The 23479-nt window shown below is 34.5% G+C and overlaps 1 protein-coding gene across 23 annotated transcripts in view; it reads left to right on the top strand.

Moving 5' to 3' along the window:
- The window catches only part of MYOCD (myocardin), a 167189-nt gene that overhangs the window by 133231 nt on the left and 10479 nt on the right, over window positions 1-23479 (top strand). For all 23 annotated transcript variants that reach the window (XM_072645054.1, XM_072645047.1, XM_072645056.1 and 20 more), the window contains 3 exons: window positions 15971-16218; window positions 17937-18087; window positions 21113-22054. In XM_072645054.1, the coding sequence (XP_072501155.1) occupies window positions 15971-16218; window positions 17937-18087; window positions 21113-22054 (1341 nt within the window). The remainder of the gene's footprint in view (window positions 1-15970; window positions 16219-17936; window positions 18088-21112; window positions 22055-23479) is intronic.

Below are 23479 nucleotides of genomic sequence, written 5' to 3'. Positions count from 1 at the left end.
CTGTGTCTCCTCACAGAAGGCCAGGGTCTATAGACACACACACACACACACACATACACACACACACACATAAACTGTCTATAGCTATATAAACATATATATGTGTATTCCATGTGTATGTGTGTGTGTATACATATATGGAATGGCCAGGGTCTATAGACACACACACACACACATAAACTGTCTATAGCTATATAAACATATATATGTGTATTCCATGTGTATGTGTGTGTGTATACATATATGGAATAGTAGTGGTATATCTGGGTAAAAGAATACAGAAAACTGAGAAACTTTGGTAGCATATTTCCAAAATTCATGGCTCTACCAAATGTGTACTAGTGTTCTTGTTTTTCTACAGCCCTTCCAATATTTTTTTTTGTAATCTTAGGCAGTCAGATAGATATGAGATAAAACCTCAAAGTGTATTTAATTTTTTGTTGTTTTTTAGTGATTTTGATCATGTCCTACTCTTCATGATCAATTTGGAGTTTTCTTGACAAAGATATTGGAACGGTTTGCCATTTCCTTTTTTAGCTCATTTTACAGATGAGGAAGTGATGCAAACAGGGTTAAGTGACTTGCCCAAGGTCACATAGCTAGTAAGTTTCTGAGGTCAGATTTGAACTCAAGTCTCTAGGAACAGTTTTGTTTTATACAGTTTTTGATAGCTTGGATTTCTTCCTTTGAAAAAAGCCTTCTCACATACTTTAATCATTTATCTATTTTAGAATAGTTTTTAGTAATAATTAGAATAGTTCTTAAGTAATAACTTGAATCTGTTTCTTATAATATCCTGAATATGAGACCTTTAATAGAGAAATTTACTGCAATGATTTTTCCCATTTGCCTGCTTCCGTTTTAATTTTAACTACATTAGATTTCTTTATGCAAAACATTTTAATTTTATATAATGAAAATTATTCATGTTATCTTATATAATCCTATCACATATTAGTTGCAAATTTTCCCCTTCTTAATAGATCTGAAGGTAATTTCTTCCTTGTTCCTCCAGTTTGTTTATTTTTATTATTTTTTGAGACTTAATTTCCCTTTCTCAACCAGGCTAGAAGTACAGGCCCAATTTTACCTCTAATTAGCACAGGAGCTTTAATCAGTTCCGTTTCTAAGCTGGACCAATTAGCCCATTCTTTAGACAACCTGATTGATCCCCAACTCATCATTCCAAACTTAGTGTGGACATCCAATTGGTTTATACCACTGCACTTAAGAATTCCTGCATCAAGCAATTCACCAGCCTCATCATCCCCAGGTAGTAGAGATTATAAGTAGAGATTATAAGAATGTGCTACTTTAACTCGTCACCTCTAATTTGTTTACGGTATGACCTTTTAAATCTAGATCATGTGTTCATATGGACCTTGGTCTTGGTCTAAATATAATTTCTTACAGACTACTGTGCAGTTTTTATCAGAAAAATACCTGCCTTAATAACACAGTGTTTACTGTTTGCTTCTGTATGTTGTGCACCACCAGGGCAGCTAGGTGGTGCAGTGGATAGAGCACCAGTGTAGGAGTCAGCATCTCCCCTCAGACACTTGACACTCACTAGCTGTGTGACCTTGGGCAAGTCACGTAACCCCAGTTGCCTCATCCTGGGTCATCTCCAGTCATCCTGATGAATATCTAGTCACTGGATTCAGATGACTCTGGAGAAAAAGTGAGGCTGGTGACCTGTACAGCCCTCCCTCACTCAAATTCAAGTGCAAGTCATATCATTATTTCTCTGATGGCATGGTCTTCTTCGGCAATGAAGGACCAACACACATGTTGTGCATCTATTGTGTTCCAATATTTTACCTCTTTTTTAAAAATCAATATCAAATGGTCTCAACAATTACTCCTATATAGTAAATTGAGATCTGATAGTGAAAAATTCCTGTTCTTCCCCATTTTTTTCAATATTACTCTTGAGATTCTTAAGCTTTTCTTTCTCTTCATGAATTTCATTATTATTTTTCTAACTCTCTAAACTATGCCTTTTGTAGTTTGAATAAGTAAGTTAATTTAGGTAGTGTTCTTTTCATTTTTTGTTCTAATTGGCTGATCCTACCTGTGAGCAATTAATGTTTCTCAAATTATTTAGGTCTGTATTTATTTCTGAAGAGTATTTTATATTTGGGTATATATGGTTCCTATATACATCTTAACGGATGCACTCCCAAATAGTTTATATTTTCTATATTTTGAATAGAATTTCTCTTCCCACTGGGTTATGTTTATAATATGCCAGAATTTTCATGATTTATATGAATTTATATTATATCTTTTAGCATTGCTAGATTTGTTATTTCTATTATTTTTGATCAACTATTTAGGGTTTTCTCAAATAAATCGTATTATTGCCAAAAAGTACTCATTTTCTTTTCTCTTTGGCTTTACTTATTCCCTCGATATCTCTTCCTAGTCTTAACAACTAGCATTTTTAGCTTAACTAGCATTTTGAGTATGAGTATCTTTGCTATTAGAGGCAGATAGGTGGTTCAAAGGATAGAGCAGTGGGGTTAGAGTCAAGAAGACAAGTTCAAATAAACTCTGAGACACTTACTATGTCCATGGCTAAGTTACTTAATTACTGACTATCTCAGTTTCCTCAACTGTAAAATGACAATAATAATAATAATAGTACTTAGTCCCTAGGTTGTTTTGAAGATCAAATGAGATATTTGTAAACCTCTTAGTATTTTGTCTGGCACATAGAGTGTACTCAATAAAGCTTCCTTCCATCTTTTCTTGGAAGACCCTCTAACATTTCTCCATTCCATATGTTTGCTCTTAGATTAAGATGGAATGTATTTTGTTAGATTTATTTGCTATACTATGGGGATGCTAGGTGGCAGAGTGTATAGAGTAAGGTCAGGAAGACTGATCTTCCTGAATTCAAATCTGACCTCAGACACTTACTAACTTTAACCATGCTTGCCTCAGTTTCCTCTTGTGTTAAATGAACTGAAGAAGGAAAGGGCAAACCACTCCAGTATCTTTGTCAAGAAAATGTCAAATAGAATCAGGAAGAGTCAAACATGACTAAAACAACATTTGCTGTACTAAGCAAATTTTTTTCGTATGCTTTCTAGATTTTTTAAAAACGTTTTTAAATTTTTATTTTTAATTTATGGAGCAAAACAAGCATTTCCACAACATAGTATGATAAAAAAGATGATGGCAATTGTTAATCTACAAGGTACAATTTGCTATTTCTTTCAAAACTATCATGTAAATTTATTTTTTTACTCCTTCCCTCAGAAATGCCTATCACTAGACACAAACGTATATGTATATATATATGTATATTCATATTTCTATCTATCAGTTATTTCTCTGGATTCAGATAATGTCTTTTTTATATGTCCTTTATATTAGTTTGGGTATTTATAATATTGAAAATAATTTATTTGCTCAGTCATTCTTAAAACAATATTGTTGTTACTGTTTACAGTGTTCTCTTTGTTCTGCTTCTTTCACTATTCATTATTTCATGCACATCTTTCCATGTTTTTCTAAAATCATTGAGCTTATTATTTCTTATAGTGCAGTAGTATTTCATCACAATCATGTAACACAGTATATTCAGCCATTCCACATTTGACGGGCATGCCTGCAATTTCCAGTTCTGTACAACCATGAAGAGAGCTGCTAGAAATATTTTAGAACATATAGGTCCTTTTCCTTTTCTCTAATGATCTTTGGAAACAGACCAGGTGGTGCTATTGTGGTGCCAAAGGGCACCACAATATAGGTAGTTTAATAACTCTTTGGGCATAATTCCAGATTGCCTGCCAAAACAGTTGGATCAGCTCACAATTCCACCAATAATGAATAGTGTCCTAATTTTTCTACATTCCCTCCAATATTTGTCACTCTTCTCTTCTATCATTTTAGCTAATCTGGTAAGTGCAAAATAATATCTTAAGGTTGTTTTAATTTACATCTCATTAATCAATAATGATTTAGAGCATTACTTCATATGGCTATAAATTGTTCTGACTTTTTCTTCAAAAAAATTGCCTATTCATATCCTTTGACCAATTATAAATTGGAGAATGACTCATGTTCTTTTTAAAATATTTTATTTTCCCCACAATTACATATCAAGATAATTTATCAAGATAATTTTTAGCATTCTTTTTATTTGATTTTGAATTTCAAGTTTTTCTCACTCACTCCCATGGTAGGTAGTTTGATATAGTGTAGACATATGTTATCATGTAAAATATATTTTCATATTCATCATGATTGTGGAAGAACAAACATCAAAAGAAAAAAACATGACAAAGAATAAAATAAGTAAAAAAATATGCTTCAATCTGAATTCAGATTCCATCAGTTCTTTATCTGCATATGGATAACATTTTCCTTTGTGTTCCATTTACTTGTCTTGGATCATTGTGTTGGTGAGAAAAGCCTTCATTCATAGTTGATCACCACACGATGTTGCTGAATTTTACAGTGTTTCCTTGGTTCTGCTCATTTCAATTTTCATCAGTTTGTGTAAGTCTTCCCAGGTTTTTCTGAGATGTGCCGGTTCATCATTTCTTATTGCACAATAGCATTCCATTCCATTTCATTCATATACCACAGCTTGTTCAGCCATTCCCCAACTGATGGGCATCACCTCAGTTTTTAATATTTTGCACCACAAATAGGGTGATCTTTTTATGATCTCTTTGGGATACAGACCCAGGACTAAAGGATATGCACAGTTTGGTTTTCCCTTAGGCATAGTTCCAAATTGCTCTCCAGAATGATTGGATCAGTTCTCAACTCTATCAACGATGCATTAGTGTCCCAATTTTCCCACATCCCCTCCAACAAAGATCATTTTCCTTTCTTGTCATATTAGCCAATCTGACTAGTGTGAGGTGGTATTTCAGAGTTGTTTTAATTTTCATTTCTCTAATGAAAAGTTATTTAGAGCCCTTTTGCATATGCTTATAGATAGCTTTGATTTCTTCATCTGAAAACTGCATCTTCATATCCATTGATCATTTATCAGTTGGGGAATGACTTGTATTATAAATTTGATTCAGTTCCCTATGTATTTGAGAAATGAAGCCTTCATCAGATACACTTGCTCTAAAGATTATTTACCACCTTTCCTCTTTCTTTCTGATCATGGTTGTATTATCTTTGTGCAAATGATTTTCAGTTTACTATGCTCAAAATTATCTATTCTACATTTCATAACACTCTTTATCTCTTGTTTGGTCATGAATTCTTTCCCTCCCTATAGAACTGACAGGTAGACTACTGCTTGCTCTTCTAATTTGATTGTTTCATTGTCTATGGTACCATTTAGCGAGATGTAGTTTCCTTCCTTACGTCTTTTAATTAGATCTATTTTTGCTTGATCTAAAATCAAAATTGCCACCCCTGCTTTTTTTACTTCAGCTGAAGCATAACAGATTCTACTCCAGCTCCTTGCTATTACTGTGTGTGTGTATCTGCTTAAGTATATTTCTTGTAAGCGATATATTGAAGGTTTCTGCTATTGATAATATATTGATATTTTTATAACATAACATAATATAATAATAAATAATATTAATGTAACATATTGAACCTTTCTGCTATCCACTTCTGTTGTATGGGAAAGTTCATCCCATTCATATTCATAATTATGATTGCTACCTGTGTATTTCTTTCTATCCTGTTCTTCCTGTTTGTCCTGTCTTTTCACCCTTTCCCACATCAGCAGTGTTTTGCTTCTGTCTACTTCCTACCACCTCTGTGTGCCTCCCTTCTGTCAGTTCCACCTTCCCACTTTATTGATCTCCTCACTTTCTACTTCCCTGTCAGATAATATAGATTTCTATAGTCATCTGATTGTGTCTATTATTCCTTCTTTGAGCCAATAATCATGAGAGTAAGGTTCAAGCAATGCCCGTAGCTCCCACTCCCATCTTGCCCTTCACTGTAATAGTTCTTTCTCACCTCTTCATGTGAGATAATTTATTCCCATTTCACCTCTCCCTTCCTTCTGCACCCATTATACTCCTATTTCTCATCCCTTAATTTTTTTATGTTATTCCCTCAAATTCACCTTATACCCACCATATGTCTGTATATATTCCTTCTATCTATACTGTTAGTGACTCAATATTTGAGTTACAAGTATCATCTTCCCATGTAGGGATGCAAGCAGTTTAGGTTTATTGAATCATTTATGTTTTCCTTTCCCTTTTTGCCTGTTTATACTTCTATTGGCTCTTGATATTGGAGATCAAATTTTTGGTTTGGTTCTGGTCTTCCTTATGAAGGCTTGAAATCCTTCTATTTCATTGAATAACCATTTTTTCCCTTGATATATTAGGCTTAACCTTGCCATGTAAGTGATTCTTGTTTGTAGTCCTAGCTCCTTTGCCCTGTAGAATATCATTTCCATGACTTCTGATCCTTTAATGTTGCAGCTGCCAAGTTCTACTGTGACTGATGATGATGATGTGACTCCCTGATATTTGAATTGTTTCTTTCTGTCCACTTGCAGTATTTTTTCCTTGACCTGATAGTTTTGAAATTTGGTTACCATGTTCTTGGAGTTTGTATTTTGGGATCTCTTTCTTGAGATGATCAATAGATACTTTCAGTGTCTATTTTGCCCTCTAGTTCCAGGACATCAAGGCCATTTTCCTTGATAATTTCTTGACAGATGCTGTCCAAGTCCTCCTTTTGATTATGGCTGTCAGATAGTCCAATGATTCTGATATTTTCCAGATTAGTTGTTTTTCCCATAGGGTACTTAACATTTTCTTCCATTTTTAATTATTTTGAATTTGATTGCTTCATGATGTCTCATAGAGTCATTAGCTTCCACTCGCCTTACTCTAACTTTTAAGATATTATTTTCTTCAGTTACTTTCTTTTAATGCTTTCTTTTCCATTTGATCAATTGTACTATTTAAGAGTTATTTTCTTCAGTGGATTTTTTTCCTTTTCCATTCTGCCAATTCTACTTCTTCAGTGGTTTTCCAAGCTGTTGAGTCATTTTTCATAATTCTCTTGAATCACCCTTTTTTCCCCCATCTTTTTCTACTTCTCATATATGATTTCTAAGCTCCTTTTTTATCTCTTCTGTGAGTTATTTCTGGGATTGGGACCACTTCCCATTTTTCTTTGAGGTTTTGTCTGTAGGTATTTTGACACTTGTCCTCTTCACAGTTTCTGCCTTGGTCTTCCCTGACACTATAACTTTCTATGGTCAGATTTTTGTTGTTTTTTTTATCCTTTTTAAAAATTTGACCTCTGCTCCCAGGATCTCAGGCTTCTTGTACCAGTGGCTATATACATAGTGCTGTGTTGATGTTGCCCTAAGGCCAAGGGGAACCTTGGTGTCTGCTCCTCTGTTGAGGGGGTGGTATGAGGAGGTGGCTGGCATTGCTGAAAGCTGTAGGGGTCTGGCAACTTATCTGGTACTGATCTGGGGTCCTAGTGGAGGTATCTGGTGTGTGCTGAGACCAGATGGGGTTTTTCTGCATTTTCACTGGGGCTACACTGAAGCATGTGGAGGTCTGGTTACTAGAGGATGCCTACCTCCCCCAAATCATACCAAACCATGTGAAAGTCCAGTCATAGGAAGATCCCACCCACCTGGAACTATTTTAAAGCACATGAATGTCTGGCTGTTGGAAGACACCTGCACACCTGGAGTTGTGCAAAATCATTTGGCTGTTCTCAGAACTGAAGTCTGCCAGTTCCCCAGGCTCTGCTAAGGCATGTAGGGAGGTGCTGGTGCTGGCATTTGCCAACTCCACCACACTGCGGCTCAAAATTTCTCACTAGTTTACTGAGAGGGGGGCTTGCTGCTGGCTTGCTGGGATACTTCCTATCCAGGAATGTGCTCCCCTTTTGCCAGGTGAGATAGACCATTTTTTACTCATCCTCCAAGAGTTCCTGGCTAAAAGACCACTCCAACCAGTCTTTCCACTGATTCTGTTGCTTTTGGGGTGCAATTTTATGGTTGTTTGGAGGTGAATATGGAAGAGATACAGTGATTTACTGTTTATTTTGCCATCTTGTCTCCCAGAAGCAGGAATGACTTATCTTCTTAGAGATTTGACAAAATTCTTTATATACTTTAGATATGAGACCTTTATCTGATAACCTGATTATAAAAATTTTCCCCCAATTTTCTGCTTTCCTTCTGATCTTGACCACGGTTTTTTGCACAAATTTTTTTTATTTAATGTAATCAAATTGATCCATTTTACGCTTAACTCTGTTCTCTATGTCTTATTTTATCCATAAATTATTTGCCTGTCCAGGAGTAGTGTGTTCTGTATTCTTCTAATTTTCTTGTAAAGTATCTCTTTATATCTAGATCATGTATCCATTTTGACCTTATCTTGGTAAATGGTGTAAGATATTAGTATATGCCCAGTTTTTGCCAGCCTGCTTTCCAGTTTTCCCAGCAAGTTTTTCCAAATAATGAGTTCTTATCCCCAAATCTAAAGTCTTTATATTTGTGAAATATAAGGTTATTATATTTATTTCCAGTTATAAACTGTATGCCTACTCTGTTCCACTGATCTATTTCTTAACCAGTATCAGATAGTTTTGATAGTTACTGCCTTATAAAGTAGTTTAAGATATGGTACTTCTAAACCTCTTTCTTTTACATTTGTTCATTATTTCCTTTGATATTCTTGACTTTTTATTTTTCCAAATGAATTTTGTTATTTTTTTATTATTCATTTTAAAAAACTTCGTAATTTAATTGGATGAATTTGGGTAAAATTATCATTCTTATTATATTGTCCCTGTTTACCCATGAATAATTAATATTTCTCCAAATGTGTACATCTGATTTTTATTTGTAGAAAAAATTTTTTATATAATTTTATTTAGAGTTTATAATAGAAGTGGGTTCTTGAGTCTGTCAAAAAACTTTTTGGGGGTCTAATGATTTATCCATATGGTTTTGATCAATAGTAGTAGCATGATTTACTGTGTTTATAATTCTCTGTGTCGTGAATCAACCCAGTATTCCTAGAGCAATCCAACCTGGTCAAAGTATATCATATTTCTAATATGCTGTTGTGGCCTACTTCCTTATATTTTTAAAGCAATTTTTGTCAATGTTCATTAGGAATATAGGTCTGCTTAGATATCAATAATATATTTGTGTCATAAAAAGAATTTAGAAGGATGAATTATTTTCTTAACATTTCAGACTATGCAATGCAATTTGTTGTTGTTTGAATGTTTGATGGAATTTACTTATAATTTCATTTGTTCCTAGAGGGTTGTTTTTTGAAGGTTTTTTTGGGAGGGGGAGAATTTATGGCCTAAAAAATTTCTTTTTCCAATATTAGGTTGCTAAAATAGTCCTTTTTTTTGGTTATTTGTACCTGCTCATCTATTTCTTCTAAGTTATTACATTTTAGCATATAAATGGGCAAAACAGTTTCTGAGAATTTCCTATAGGCTTTCTCCATTGTATGTAATGCTGGCTCTGCATTTTACATAGATATTACTTACCATATAAGAGAAAGATGCATTTATTCCTATGCTTGGTTATTTATTGTATTTCTCCAAAAGTTTATATGACATATATTGATTTAGGCATATTGTTTTATTTTTTTATTGTTTTTGTTTATGTTTACAGTTTTCCTTATATTGAACCAATTCTGCATTCCTGATATAAATACAAATTGAGCATAGTACATACATAGACACATACATACATACATATATATACATATACACATACATATGCATGTATATGTATGGATGGATGTTATTATGTATGTATGTATGTATGCTCATAATTTTTAAAAAAATTGTCAATATTCATTAAAATATTGCTATATAGTATTCTTTTTCTGCTTTGTTTCTTTCCATTTTAAGCAACAAGACTATATTTGCATAATATAAAGTTTCAAATTCCCTGCTTTTTATATTTTTTCAAACAAATCATATATTATTAGATTAATTTTTCTTTGAATTTTTTATATGATACGATACACTTGTAAATTCATCTGGTCCTACTTTTCCACTTTAGAAATTCATTTAGCTCCTTCAGTGTCTTTTTCTGATGTTGATTTATTAAAATAGCCTTATTATTGTAACCCCTTGTTCTGTTAATCCAGGTACTTTACATTTTATAAATGTTAACACATTTCATCTAAATTTTCAGTTTAGTTAGTATATAATTGTGCAAAATAATTTCTAATAATTTCTTTTTACTCTTAAATTGTTATAAATTCTCCTTTATCATTTTTAATGCTATTTAGTTTTCTTTCCTAAAATAAGAGTGGCTATTTGTTTATTTATAGTTCATTCAAAAAAACAGTTCCAACTTTTGTCAATGTTTTTCTTCTTTTTTATTTCAATTTTGTTCATCTGTCCTTTCATTTTCATGATTTCTGCTTTGGTGGTTAGAATTTTCTGATATTCTTGCTATTCTAGTTTTTTGAAGTTTTTTAGTTTCATTTCCAATTAACTGATTTGTTCTTTTTATCTTTTATTGATTAATGTGCTTAGAGATAGAAATTATCCCCCAAAGATTATTTAACTTCATCAAAAAGTTTTGGTGTATTATATTATTGTTGGAATATTCTCTAATAAAATTGTGAATAAAAATGTTTATATAATTTGTTCTTAAAAATCACTTAAATTTTATTATGATTATTAATATTTGATTATTTAGTCTAGTTTTTCATTCTTTCTTCCAAGGCTCTTTGATGAATATAATTAAAATTGCTTTGTATTCATTAAAAGATAGGATTAATATTTCTTCTTGTCATTATTTATTTGGAAGATTTCCTTTGCCTCTAAATTGCCCCAAAATGTATTTTCTAAAGGTTCTTCTAAGTCTCCTTTACTAGATCTTCTTCTAGATACCACCGACTATGGGTGTCCCCCCAGGACTCTGTCCTACACCCTTTTTTTCTTCTCCCTCTGTACTATCTTTGTTGACGATCTCATCAGCTCCCATGGGCTTAGTTACCATCTCTATGTAGACAATTGCCAGAGCCAACCCTAACATCTATCCTGACTGCTAGTCTTATGTCATCAATTGCTTCTTGAACAGCTCCAATTGAATGTCTCATAAAAATTTCAAACTTTATATGCCATAAACAGAGCTCAATACTTTTCCTTTTAAATGAAGTCCCACCTCAGCTTCTCTATTATTTTTAAGTGTACCACTATCCTCCTACTCACCCAGGCTCCCAATCTGTGTCATCCCTCATTCTTCTCACTCACTCCACACAGCCAATCTGTTGTCAAGTCTTGTCATTTCTACTTTCACATCTCTTCTGTATATTCCTTTCTTTCCATTCATACTTGCCACCCTAGTGCAAGCTCTCATTGTCTCTTACGTGGATTGCCACTACCCTTCTAGTTCCTCTTCCTTCCACATGTCTCTCTTCATTATAGTTCATCGACTTCACTACTAAAGTGCAGATCTAAATATTGCATTTAATAATTCCAGTAGCTCTTTAGAGCCTCCAGGATCAAATATTTAAAAAACTGTTGTCCTTTTAAGCTTTTCAGAACTTGATATTTTTCTCTTTTTTAATCTTCTTGCAGAGCCATCTCCAGTCATCCTGATCTATATCTTATCACTGGCCCCAGATGGCTCTGGACAAGAGAGTGAGGCTGGTGACCTTTCATACCCCTGCATCTTCTTTTTTTAATTTTATTTTAGATTCAAACGCCAGAATTCAAATGTAAAACAGAGAAAAGAAACAAAAACATATCATAAACTTAAATATTGAAACTTAAATACAAAGTAATAAAAAGGAAAAAAAACCATGCCATATACATAGGAGAATATGAGAGGATTCAGAATATGTAACAATAAATTTTCATTTCAAGAAAGCCTAAATGATAAATACTATATGTTGCGTTGAGAGCTGTCTATCTTTTATTTGCTTCCTGTAAGTTTTCTTTTGTCCCTGCTGTGTAAGGTTGCATTTTTAACTTGTTTTTTGTCCCTTCTCCTCCTCCCCCAAAGGCTAAAATAAATGTAGGTATATTTCTCTACAGCTATACATATATACATACATACATACATGTATAGTCATATACTTTCCCAAACACATTCTACTCTTGATCTTTGTTTTTGTTTGTGTTGTTTCTTATCCCTCCTGCCTCCTCTACTTTACTTCAAGACCTTGTCCTCTTATTACTTGCTTATCACATTCCAGCCCTCAGCCCTATCCTCCCATTCTCATAAATCTAAACACCCAATTCTGGCACCTATTCCCTCACCTTCATCTTCTGCTCTAGAGTTCCTTCCCTTGTCCTCTCCCCACTCCCTATTCCCTTACTGGTTTGCTTCTTCTGAATTTAGAAGACTTTCAAACTCTTCTAAATATATATGTATTGTTCCTTCTTAAACCCATTCCTGACAAAAGTAGGTTTCCAGAACTACCAGCCCTCCTCCCCATCTAATTCCTCTGTGCCAGTTCTTCCTCTTGCACTTCATTTGTATAATTACTCTTTTCACCTTTTCCCAAACAGTTTTACTTTTTAGAATCATATCATACTACCACAATCTTTCTTTCGAACTACCTAATTACTAATAACAATCTTTGACATATGTTTTACATTTTTTCATATTATTGAATCACTTGTAATTAGTCTTTACCTTATATTTTTTTTGGATCTCATCTGTCAAATCTTCTAAGTTCAGGTTGTTGTTATTTTTTTTAACAAAATCCTGAAAGTCTGGCAGTTCATTAAATGTCCTTTTTTGTTTTTCATTCAAAATTATCTACTATTAAGTAATGTATTATGTGCTAGGCACTATGGTAACTATGAGTATATAAGGAAAGGCAAAACTTGGTCCCTGTCCTCAAGGAGTTTACATTCTAATAGGGAAAACTACATGCCAACAGCCAAGTACACACGAGATTTATACAAATGTATGTATGGAAAAATAAACTAAAAAGGCAAAACTATTTAGGAACAGCTAAAAAGAGTAATTATTTTATACAAATGAGTGAAAGAGTGTTCCAAGCATTTGGAGAAGGCCAGAGAAAATGCCTAGACCCAAGAAAAGTAATGTCTTGTTAATGAAATAGTCAGGAAGCCAGTGCCACTCGACTTAAGAGTATGTATCAGTTCTTTCTCCTTGAACAATCTTGAACTCAGAGTTGGTTTCAATCCTTGGTGTGACCTGGACAGACCTTGGCCAAATATTATTGATTGTGCTGGTAGCATACTTCTTACAACACCCCAATTGATTTACTTCCCAAGTGTTGCATTGGCCCTATTTCCTGACGTGGTTCTTCTGTATTTGGACAATAGCTCCCTAGGCACTGAACTGCTCAGTCTGATTGTTTCTTCCTGTGATTCAGAATAAGCTTTCTGAGTTCTGGGTTGTACAGAAGCTTCCTGGACGCTGAGTTAATTTACCTTGATCTACCCAGTTAATATTATTCCTTTTATTAAATTTTGCCCTTTGTTTAGCTCTAAAAAGATTGTGTGGCATGATTCAATGAAATAAAGATATCTTCTTTAGAATTTAAAAAAATAATCTTATAGAATTAAAATGTCTTACACATATAAATATTACTATTTTTCAAATATACATAGCTGGCATTAGAATTAATAAGATAGATCAATTTAACCTAGAATTTATAGATTTTTGTTATATTTTTTCATGTAAACAAAGGACAATTTTAAAAGTCTCTCTTAAGAGCACTCAAATACTCATTTGGATTTGTGATCTCACTAAAATTATTATTCCCTCCAGTGATGTCAGTTGCTATACATCATTGCCTACCAATACTGCACAACTCTTGTTTCACATGTAATTCCTTTATAGATACTAGAGGTAAAAGCTCTAGTAGGCACTAGAGTTAGTGGAGCTTGAGTTGGACATTAAAGGATAACTAGAAGCCAAATAAATAAAATGTAATAGAGAAGACATTACAGATTAGAATAACGATACCAAACAGGGCCTGAAGTAAAAAGCTAAGGTTGTTAGTAGGTCATCATCCTCTAAGTTCTGTTTTCTTCACTCTGAATCAGTTCATAAAAGTCTTTCTATGTATCATTCATCATTTCTTACAGTACAATGATATTTCTTTACTTTCATAAATGTGTTTAGCCATTCTAGATTTTGGACTAGGACACTTCCTAGTTTCCAGTTTTTTTGTCACCGCAAAAAGAACTACTACAAATATATTTGTGTATGTGAATACTTTCCCAATATCTTTGATCTTTTGGGGATGGTCTCCATAGCGATATTGCTGGGTCAAAAGGGAAAACATCAAACTACTTTCCAAAATGGCTAGAGAGAGATAGAAAATTGAAAGCCAGTGTCCTTCTATGCTCACAAAGAAAATTATTCTACATTGTCTCATGTGCATAGAGCAGATTGCTATAAACATTTGAATAAGAAAGACCCATTTAGCTGGGGATAGATACTGGACTAGATCTAAAATTTTATTATAGTCTTAAAGATGTCTAGAGCACTGAAAAATCAAGTGACTTTCCCAGAGACATACTGGCAATATATTTCAGAGGCAAGACACAAACCCATTTCTTCCTGGCTCTAAGGCCAGAACTTTATGCATTATACCATGTCTGCCTCTCTTATTCAAAGAACGTGGAACAAATTGCCCTATTCTACCCACCCCCTCCCAAATACATATTTGTTCCCGAATTCAATGGGACAGTAACTCTCATTCTCAGACCTCTCTATGTATTTATCATTTGGGGGGTAGAGTTGAAGAGGAACAAGACAGAATTTGCCACAGAATGGCAAAAATTCTCCTGAACGTTCATTCCTTGAAACTCCTTCGTTGGGATAAATATGGGTAAAAAAAAGAAGTTTCATCTTCTGGTTATTCCCCTAATGGGCTGACTGGCAAGACAGATCAATGGAATTCTTCTCCTGGCCACATTCTAGAAGAAAATTATTGTCTATCTCTCCTTTTGATCTACTAAGACTACCACTATCCTATTTGCCTATTTGTGTGTGTATGTGTATATGTATATGTATGTATATATAGATATAATTTGTCATTAGGTATATAATTCATATATATATCATCAATATTTTTCATTCAATATATTTTCGTGACATCTTCAAATTAACCAAACTTTCACATTTTTCCTTTACTCTATTTTAGGTTGACTAAATCCTGGTATAGGGAGTGGCCTTACAGTCAGTAAACTGTATCCAAATCTCAATGTAGGTTTCATGTAAAGCCAACATAATTTGGTAGTGGACTGGCAGTCATAGGATCATAGAGCTGGAAGCAACCTCAGAGGTCATCTGATCTGACTCTGTAATTTTTACAAATGAGGAAAATAAGATTCAAGGATTTTAAGGGACTTTAAGCTCCCACGGGTGCAACATTTGAACCCAGATCCTCTGACTCCAGAACCAGTGTTTTTTCCACTGTACTACCTTGACAGGGAAGTTTTGCTTCTGACAATGTATCTGAATCTCATTTCTTTATCTGTAAAGTGAGAATAATAATAGCTGTAATACCTATCTCAAAGGATTTTTTTGTTAGGATCAGGTGAGATTTTATATATATATACATATATATATGTATATTCACATATATAGAGAGAGTACAGTTTAAAACATAAAAATGTCAGCTATTATGAAATGGTAAATCTTGGCAATGGTGTGTACATTCTTTGTCATTTAAGTTATAAAAAGTGTGCTTTCCTCCAATCATCTTTCAACTTGGGGAGTGGGAGGGGTCTAAATTACATGCTGACCAGAACTCTCAATACACACCATGAAGGAATATTTTTAGTTTAGTAAGTGAGATTGAGAGTGAGGATTTAGCGTGGCCCGTTCTCCTTAGAAGACATCTCTCCCAGGTGCCATGTGCCTTTTATTATTTTGGATTTTGTTTTTGTAATTCAAAAACATCCCTACAAAGAGATTTTTCCCATCATATTTTCCATAGTATCCCTTCATTCTCTTGTATATCTGCTAATTTTTATGCTATTTTTCCAATATCCCTTACAGTCTAAGCCCTTTAGCGATAGCAAGAACCGTCACAAAAAGCCAAAGGACACCAAACCAAAAGTGAAGAAGCTAAAATATCACCAATACATTCCACCTGACCAAAAGGCAGAAAAGTCTCCTCCACCCATGGACTCTGCCTATGCTAGGCTTCTGCAACAGCAGCAACTTTTTCTACAACTACAAATCCTCAGCCAACAGCAACAGCAACAAAGATTCAGCTACCCAGGACATCATCAAGCACAGCTAAAGTGAGTCAATTTAGGAGACTTGGTTGAAGGGAATGGGAAGCTAATGAACTCATCACAATCTCTCATTTCTATGTTATTATTTTATTTTATTTGAAATTTATGGAATAAAACAAATATTTCCATAACAGTACAATAAAAGGGTGATTGTACATGAAACTGAAAAATCCACTGTGCACAACTTGCTATTACATTCAAATATACAACAAAAGTGTCATGTAAATTTCTTTTTTTCTTCCTTCCCATCATTCCTGCCCTAGAGATAGTTACCTATTGTATATCACTTAGCCATTGATTGCATGCTACCTTTCATTATTCTGTATCTGGTTGTATACTGTCTTCTATTGCGCTAACTTTGTCTTCCCAGCTTTCCCAGCTATGTCTGATATCAGAGCATTGAGACCAAACCATGAACTTTAAGGACATTAGGGGACATATGTCTGGAGAGAAGTAATGATGAATAAAACTGAGCAATCCTTCAGGGTAGGAAGTTCTGGGTCTATAAAGATACCTCATTCCACTAAACCACTGACCTAGAATGAATAATACCAGTGTGTTCCTCTTTGTAAATTTTAACCTTTTTGAGGACAAGAATTATATTTTATCTCTTCAGGCAATTTACAGTATTGAGTAAGCAGTCACTGTAGCTTGTTGGCTGATCAGTCTGAACTTTGGTCTGCCTCCCCCTCATATCACAATTGTTATGTTTCGCTAGCTCACAAAATTATCATCCAGTCCTCTATTTTCCTGTCTCCAAAAGAAGTGGTAGTGAGCAGAAATTAAAGTGGCATTAAGAAATAAAAGGAAGGAGAAAATTACAAAGTCAGGAGAATCTTCACTTCTAGACTCCTATCAAAGCAATCAAAACTCTAAAAGATGCTGGGGAAGAATTGAATAGTCAAGGAATAACTTTACCCTGGAAAGGTGTTGACCTTAAGGGAGCAAGCACACCATATTTCCAGGAGTGCTGTTAATTCTTGGAAGGAAACAAAGGAGATCATTTCTCCTATTACAATTTCACTATATCCAGCTTTAACAAAATCCAATATATAAAATATGAACTTATAAGTCAAATAAATTTGGGACATTACATCACAAATGGATTCTTTCTTAAATGACAAAGGTTTATACAAGAATTCCTTTGAATAACAGGCATTTACATTTAAAATATGGCTTTAATTTTATGAAAGACAGTTGTTTGGCCCCACTTTTCAGAAAACATATATTAGATAAGACAAAGTAACACTTATATTTAGAACAAAGACAGTGACGGGAAACTCCACATAGAAAAGAGAAAATGTTTCTAATTTCTTTCAATTTGAAATTATTTTAGAAGGGAAGGGGAAGTTGTCTAAGTAATTGATATAATATATCCAAGAACTGTACAATTGAATGGGTGAGACCAAAAAAAAAAAAAAAAAGACCTCAAAAACAGTCCCAAATTTTGTCATTAGCTCACTATAAACTTAAGATAAATTAATTTCTTCCCTGTTCATTCTTTCTTATCTCTTGATGGAAAATATGCCTAGTTTTCACTATAGTCAAGCTTCTAAACTTTCCTGTACTGAATTATGAACACCCAGAACCTAATTGTTACGAAAGAAGCTAAATGAAAATATACTGCCTGGCTGATCGATCAACCAACAATTGTTTACTAAATACTTACTGTGCACCAGATAAACTATGCAGTTATCTAAAAATATCCCATTGTCTGTTTTTAGGGAACCCAATGAAGAGTTGATCAGAAATCCAAACTCATCAGTTTCCATAAGCAATACTCCTCTGTCTCCTGCCAAAACCACTTTTTCTGGACAAACTGGCATTTCTTCTCTCAAGCTGGGTCCTCTTCCATCAAATCTGGATGATCTGAAGGTATAAGTTTGATGATGACTAAAAAAAGTTATGTAGCCAACAATCACCAAATATTATATGAGTAATACAATAGCAGTCTATATGTGTGTTGGGGTGGAGGAGAGAGGGAATTGTGTCACTTTATAACATTCCAGTCATCAACCACTTTTTAGAACTCCCTGCTCCATACTAATGATGTATTATATAATATAAAATAATTGAAGTTAGTGGTAAATTGACTCCTTTCCTTGAGAAAATCTATAAAGACAATCCTTAGCCAATACATTTTCAAAGGTGGGGAAGTATGATTTCATCATTTCAGGAAACTCCCATTGTGTAAATTCCTTATGTTGCTTTACAGTTTGCCTCTATCTTATAGAGAGTTAGAACGTTAAATGATGTGCCCATTGTCACATAGTTAGTATGCTTCAGAAGCAGAACTTGGGAAAGGATGTTTCTCCATGTAATCATCCAGACTCTGAGGTCAACACTTTAGTCACACTGCATGTTAGAAATCAATACACAGATCTTATCCCTTTAACCAGAAGTCATATATGAGGCTAAGTACTCCCACACTCGTAATTCTCTACTGGCATTTTACTAACATTTTGGTGGCTACAACCAAAAGATTTTCTACAAAATCATCTGTTCATAGTATCTAGATCTGGAATAGTATGTTCATTCTGGTGCCACATTTTAGGAAAGACATTAATAGGGTAGAGTATGTTCAGGGTAGGAAAATGGTAAGCACACTCATATCCATGTCACAGAAGATCACTTGCAGGAAATGAGAACATTTAGCCTGGAGAAGAAAACCAGGGGGACAGAGAATAGTAGGGATAAGGCTGGGAAAGAAGAATGGGGAAAGGAGAAGAATAAAAATGATACCTATCTTCAAATATTTGATCATGAAGGAGAGAGTTTTGATTTGTTCTGTCTAGCTGCAGAGAATAAAATTAAAAGCAGTAAGTTCAAGTTAAAGAAGGGCAAATTTCATCTGCATATAAGGAAAACTTGAATAGTTAGGGCTGTTCGAAATAAAAATAAGTTGCCTCGAGAAGTAATTAGTTTCTTATAATTGAATTCTTGAAATATATTTAGCAAATGCTTGTCTAGGACCTTATAAAGAGCATTTCTTTTCAGGTTCTCTGAACTATGAGAAGCTTTCTAATTGTGATTCTGATTCGGTTTCTCCGACTATAGGATAAGCACATCTTCTGCTAGAAAAATTACTGCAATTCAAGAGGAAAACAAAAGTAATACACCACTGAGGTTGAGTGCAAAAGTGAGAGTCAAGAATTTTGTATATTTTATCTTGAACGTAGACGAATGTAAACCTATAGGTTTTATGGAACAAGTCAGAATACCACCTGCAACATGATTATTTAATGATGAAATAATCTCCCAAATGATATTACTTACTAATTAGCAAGATTTTTTCATGCAGAATGGCCTTATCTCATTTAAAAGGATTGCATTTTTCACAAAGGATCAAATATATTTCATTATAGAAAGCAAACTTTCAGAAGGAAGTGATTGTTTAATTTTTGTCTTTCGGAATTCCTGTCAAAAAATAGGTGCTTTAAAAGTGTCTGCTGACTAATTGCTTGTCCCCAAACAGGAGAAGTACAGTTAATATAAGCTAAGGGGCTGCAGATTTCACCTCAACATAATACAAAGAACTTTCATTAACAATTAGATTTGTCCAACAGGAGATGCCTTAAGAGGTAGTGAGTACCCCATGACTGTAAGAATTCAAGTGGAAACTGGTAGAAAAGCTGTAGAAAGATTTTATGTTTCAGGTAAGAAGATGAATAGTCCTCCTAACTCTGAGATTCTGTGATCGATTCATCACCCCCATCTATACTCAAAATAGATCATAGGTCTTGAATATGTGATTTTGTAAATCTCTCTACAATATTTTGAAAACCTTAGAGATGAGAGTAGGTGTCAATCTTAAGAGTTACTCAATTCAAGGCATTGCAATCAATGCAAGGATCTAACATTGATTCCTTATGTGATGCTTTGCTTGGTGCTACCTACCTTACACATACACACGGCTGTCATGTGGGTTCAAATCTAGCCAAGTTGATTTGGAATGGCTCAAAGTGTGAATATATCTGAGTTAGTCACCAAATATTATATTATTTAAAATGTCTCCTTTCTAACCTGAAAAAATGTGTCTATCAACCTTTATGAAGATTGCAATATCACCAAGGGCCACGAGAGGGCATTCAAAGCTTGAGTCCATTTCAATGGCTGCTAGCCACTTTGCCTTTCCCTTTCAATTCTCTCCTCCATGCCACCAGTTTTCTGAATGCATTTCCAAATGAAACAACTAATAATAGTGATAAAAGAGTTATTAAGAACTTCATGCATCTAGGGCACTGAGTTAGTGTTGGGAATCCAAACACAAGCACACACACGAAAAAGAATAGTTCCAAAGGGATGGCATTAAAATTTTTAAGTAATAGTTTTTTTAATTACCTTACCTGACCCCCTGTTTCCCACGGAATAATCTTCTTTCTTTCCTGTGAGAAAAATAACAACTACTAGGGGGACAGGAGGATTCCACAGGTACTGAAATAATATTTGATGAAGTGAGATAAGGGCTTAGAGATTCAGTGACTAATAAGAGAGTTGTGGTAATTTAGTAATTAATGAGGACATATCTAAAAATACTCTTAGGACTCAGGAAAATGAGATTAAACCTGGAAACAAGAAAGGAGATAGGTTTACAACCTATAAATAGATTGGTTGACTCTAATGTATAGTGTTACAAGTGGGCTTCATCTTTCTAACCCTGTTACATATGCACCACCATTTATCCCCTATGCAAACTCATATATTTTAACATATATCTAAAGGAAAAAGAATAGAAGAAAATTCAACTCAGCATGTGCCAATTTTAATTATATAATGTGTGTTGCTAGTTAATAATGTAGTTACATTTACACACTTAATGACATTACATTGCACATTTAGTAACAGATTTTTTTTTATGTGTATAGTGAAAAAATTAATCTAAACTCTTTTGTTCCTTTAGGTCTCTGAATTGAGACAACAGCTTCGAATAAGGGGCCTACCTGTATCAGGCACCAAAACAGCCCTCATGAATCGTCTTCGACCCTTCCAGGACTGCCCTGGGAACACAGTACCAAACTTTACTGATATAACGACGATCACTTTTCCTGTCAACCCAGCCAATACTCTAACCAGTTATCAGTCCTCTTCTACTAGTGTCTTATCCAATGGGTTCTATCACTTTGGCAGCACCAGTTCCACACCACCCATTTCCCCAGCTTCATCTGATGTCTCAGTCACTGGCTCTCTACCAGATACATTCAATGACACTTCACCATCATTTGTTCTGCAGCCCTCTCCTGTCCACCTTTGTGCAGAGGAGAGCCTCATGAGCAGCCTCAATGGGGGATGCATCCAGTCTGATTTAGATGGGATCGATTCCGAGAAGGACAAGATGTTAGTAGAGAAGCAAAAGGTGATTAATGAACTTACCATGAAGCTACAGCAAGAGCAAAGACAAGTAGAAGAGCTGAGGATGCAACTTCAGAAGCAGAAGAGGAACAATTGTATAGAAAAGAAACAATCCCAGACACATTTCTTTGGTGTTGCCATCAAGAAAGAAGATACTGTATGCAGTTGCCCTTTTCCGTCAAAACAAACATCCGTGAAAATACACACTAATAATTCAGAGAAACAACTAAGTACTCGAGAACCTACTCAGCTTCTTTCCCCTCTGAACAGTCATTCTGTAGAGTCTGGGGGCCAGACCAAAGTACTTTCTTCCTCTTTTCTTAGCCCTCAGAATTCTCCCCAACATTCCCCACTTGGAGCTGTAAAAAGTCCACAATGTGTCAGTCGGCCCCCATCACCCAACAACCATTACCACCTCTCCTCATCTTTTAGCTCCCAAGGAGAAAAGCACAGTGACCTCTCACAAACCAGCAGCCACATGTGCTCACTTCAGGTAAGGAGCTTCAGGGATATATAAAATTCATGAAGAATGAACTGCTAAAGAGCTAGAGATGATCATTTCAGTTTTTAGGATAGGCTTTGAGAAATTCTCTCCATACATTCCCTCATAAAAAGGTCTTGAGCTTAGCTGGGCTTCCTTAGGAGGGAGTCAATTCAATTTTTAAAAGATTTATTAAGTATCAGCTACTTGCTAGTCACTGTGCTGGGTTCTCTGGAAGGTACAAAACTTAACAAGACAGCCATAGAGCTTCTCTCTAAGATTACGCAATCTAGTAGAGAATTGTAACATGTAAATTGAGATCTTTTCTAATTCTGGTCTATAACACAAAGGAAAGTGTGATATAATAATAATATTAATAGCTAGCGGTTATGTAATACTTTGAATTTTATCAAATACTTTAAATGTTATCTCATTGGTCCTCACAAACATGGTAGGTAGGTGTTATTAGTACTTGCATTTTAAAAATAAGGAAACTGAGGCTCATAGAGTTTAAGTGACTTTTTCAAGGTCATGCAGATAGTATGTACCTGAAACAAGACTGGTATTCCTGACCCTAAGTCTAATACTGTAACAATATTGCCATATTATCCCAGCTCTGCTCTATAGAGTAACATCATACTTTTCTCCACCTGACAGCTCACCAAATATTTGAAGACAGTTCTCCTAATATAAAAAGAATATCGAGTCAAGTACCAAGAAACTATGTTTTAGTTCTGTCCTGTCCTGAATTAGCTGCATGAATGCTTCAGTGAAATAAAAGCTGTCTGTCCCTTTCCATTCACATAGCCACCAACAGAGTTCAGACCCATGTGCTCTTGTCTGGACTTTTGTAAAAGTTCAGACTGTAATCTCTCGCTGCTCTAAATCACCTTCTTTACAATTGCCAATGGCTATTCCTAAAGTACAGGTCTTAACATGTCATTCTCTTGCCCAAGAAGCTCTAGTGGTTTACCATTGCCTCTAAGATAAACTATTAAGTCTTCTCTTAGGCATTTGAATCCCTTCATATATCTGTGCCACCTACTGCCTCATAGGGCTATGGTTTTCAGCATCTAAACCGATGTCATATAGAAAATATGTCACATTATATAATAAATAAAATTAATATTACTATTGTTATGATTACTGGTTGAAACTCCTCTTTGGAAATTGCCTTGGAAGCCTAGACATATGGTTTTGAATATTTTCACAGTAGGTAAATCTTTTGAAAATAGATTTTATTTTAGGGACTAGCCAAACTGATCATTCAGTTAGTTCTTAAAGTCAAAGGAGCAGATTTGCCCTCCCTGAAAATATTCAAAAGAATGTACCCAGGATCTCAAGGAAATTCCCAGTGAAAAGCTCGAATGGAAAAAAAAAATGAACAAGGTCAGCCTTATTAAAATATGTGTATAATTTCCCAAGGTGGCTTTTGAA

Source organism: Notamacropus eugenii, chromosome 2, assembly GCF_028372415.1.
Source record: "Notamacropus eugenii isolate mMacEug1 chromosome 2, mMacEug1.pri_v2, whole genome shotgun sequence".
NCBI lineage: Eukaryota > Metazoa > Chordata > Mammalia > Diprotodontia > Macropodidae > Notamacropus > Notamacropus eugenii.
This window is presented reverse-complemented; position numbering and strand designations above follow the sequence as displayed.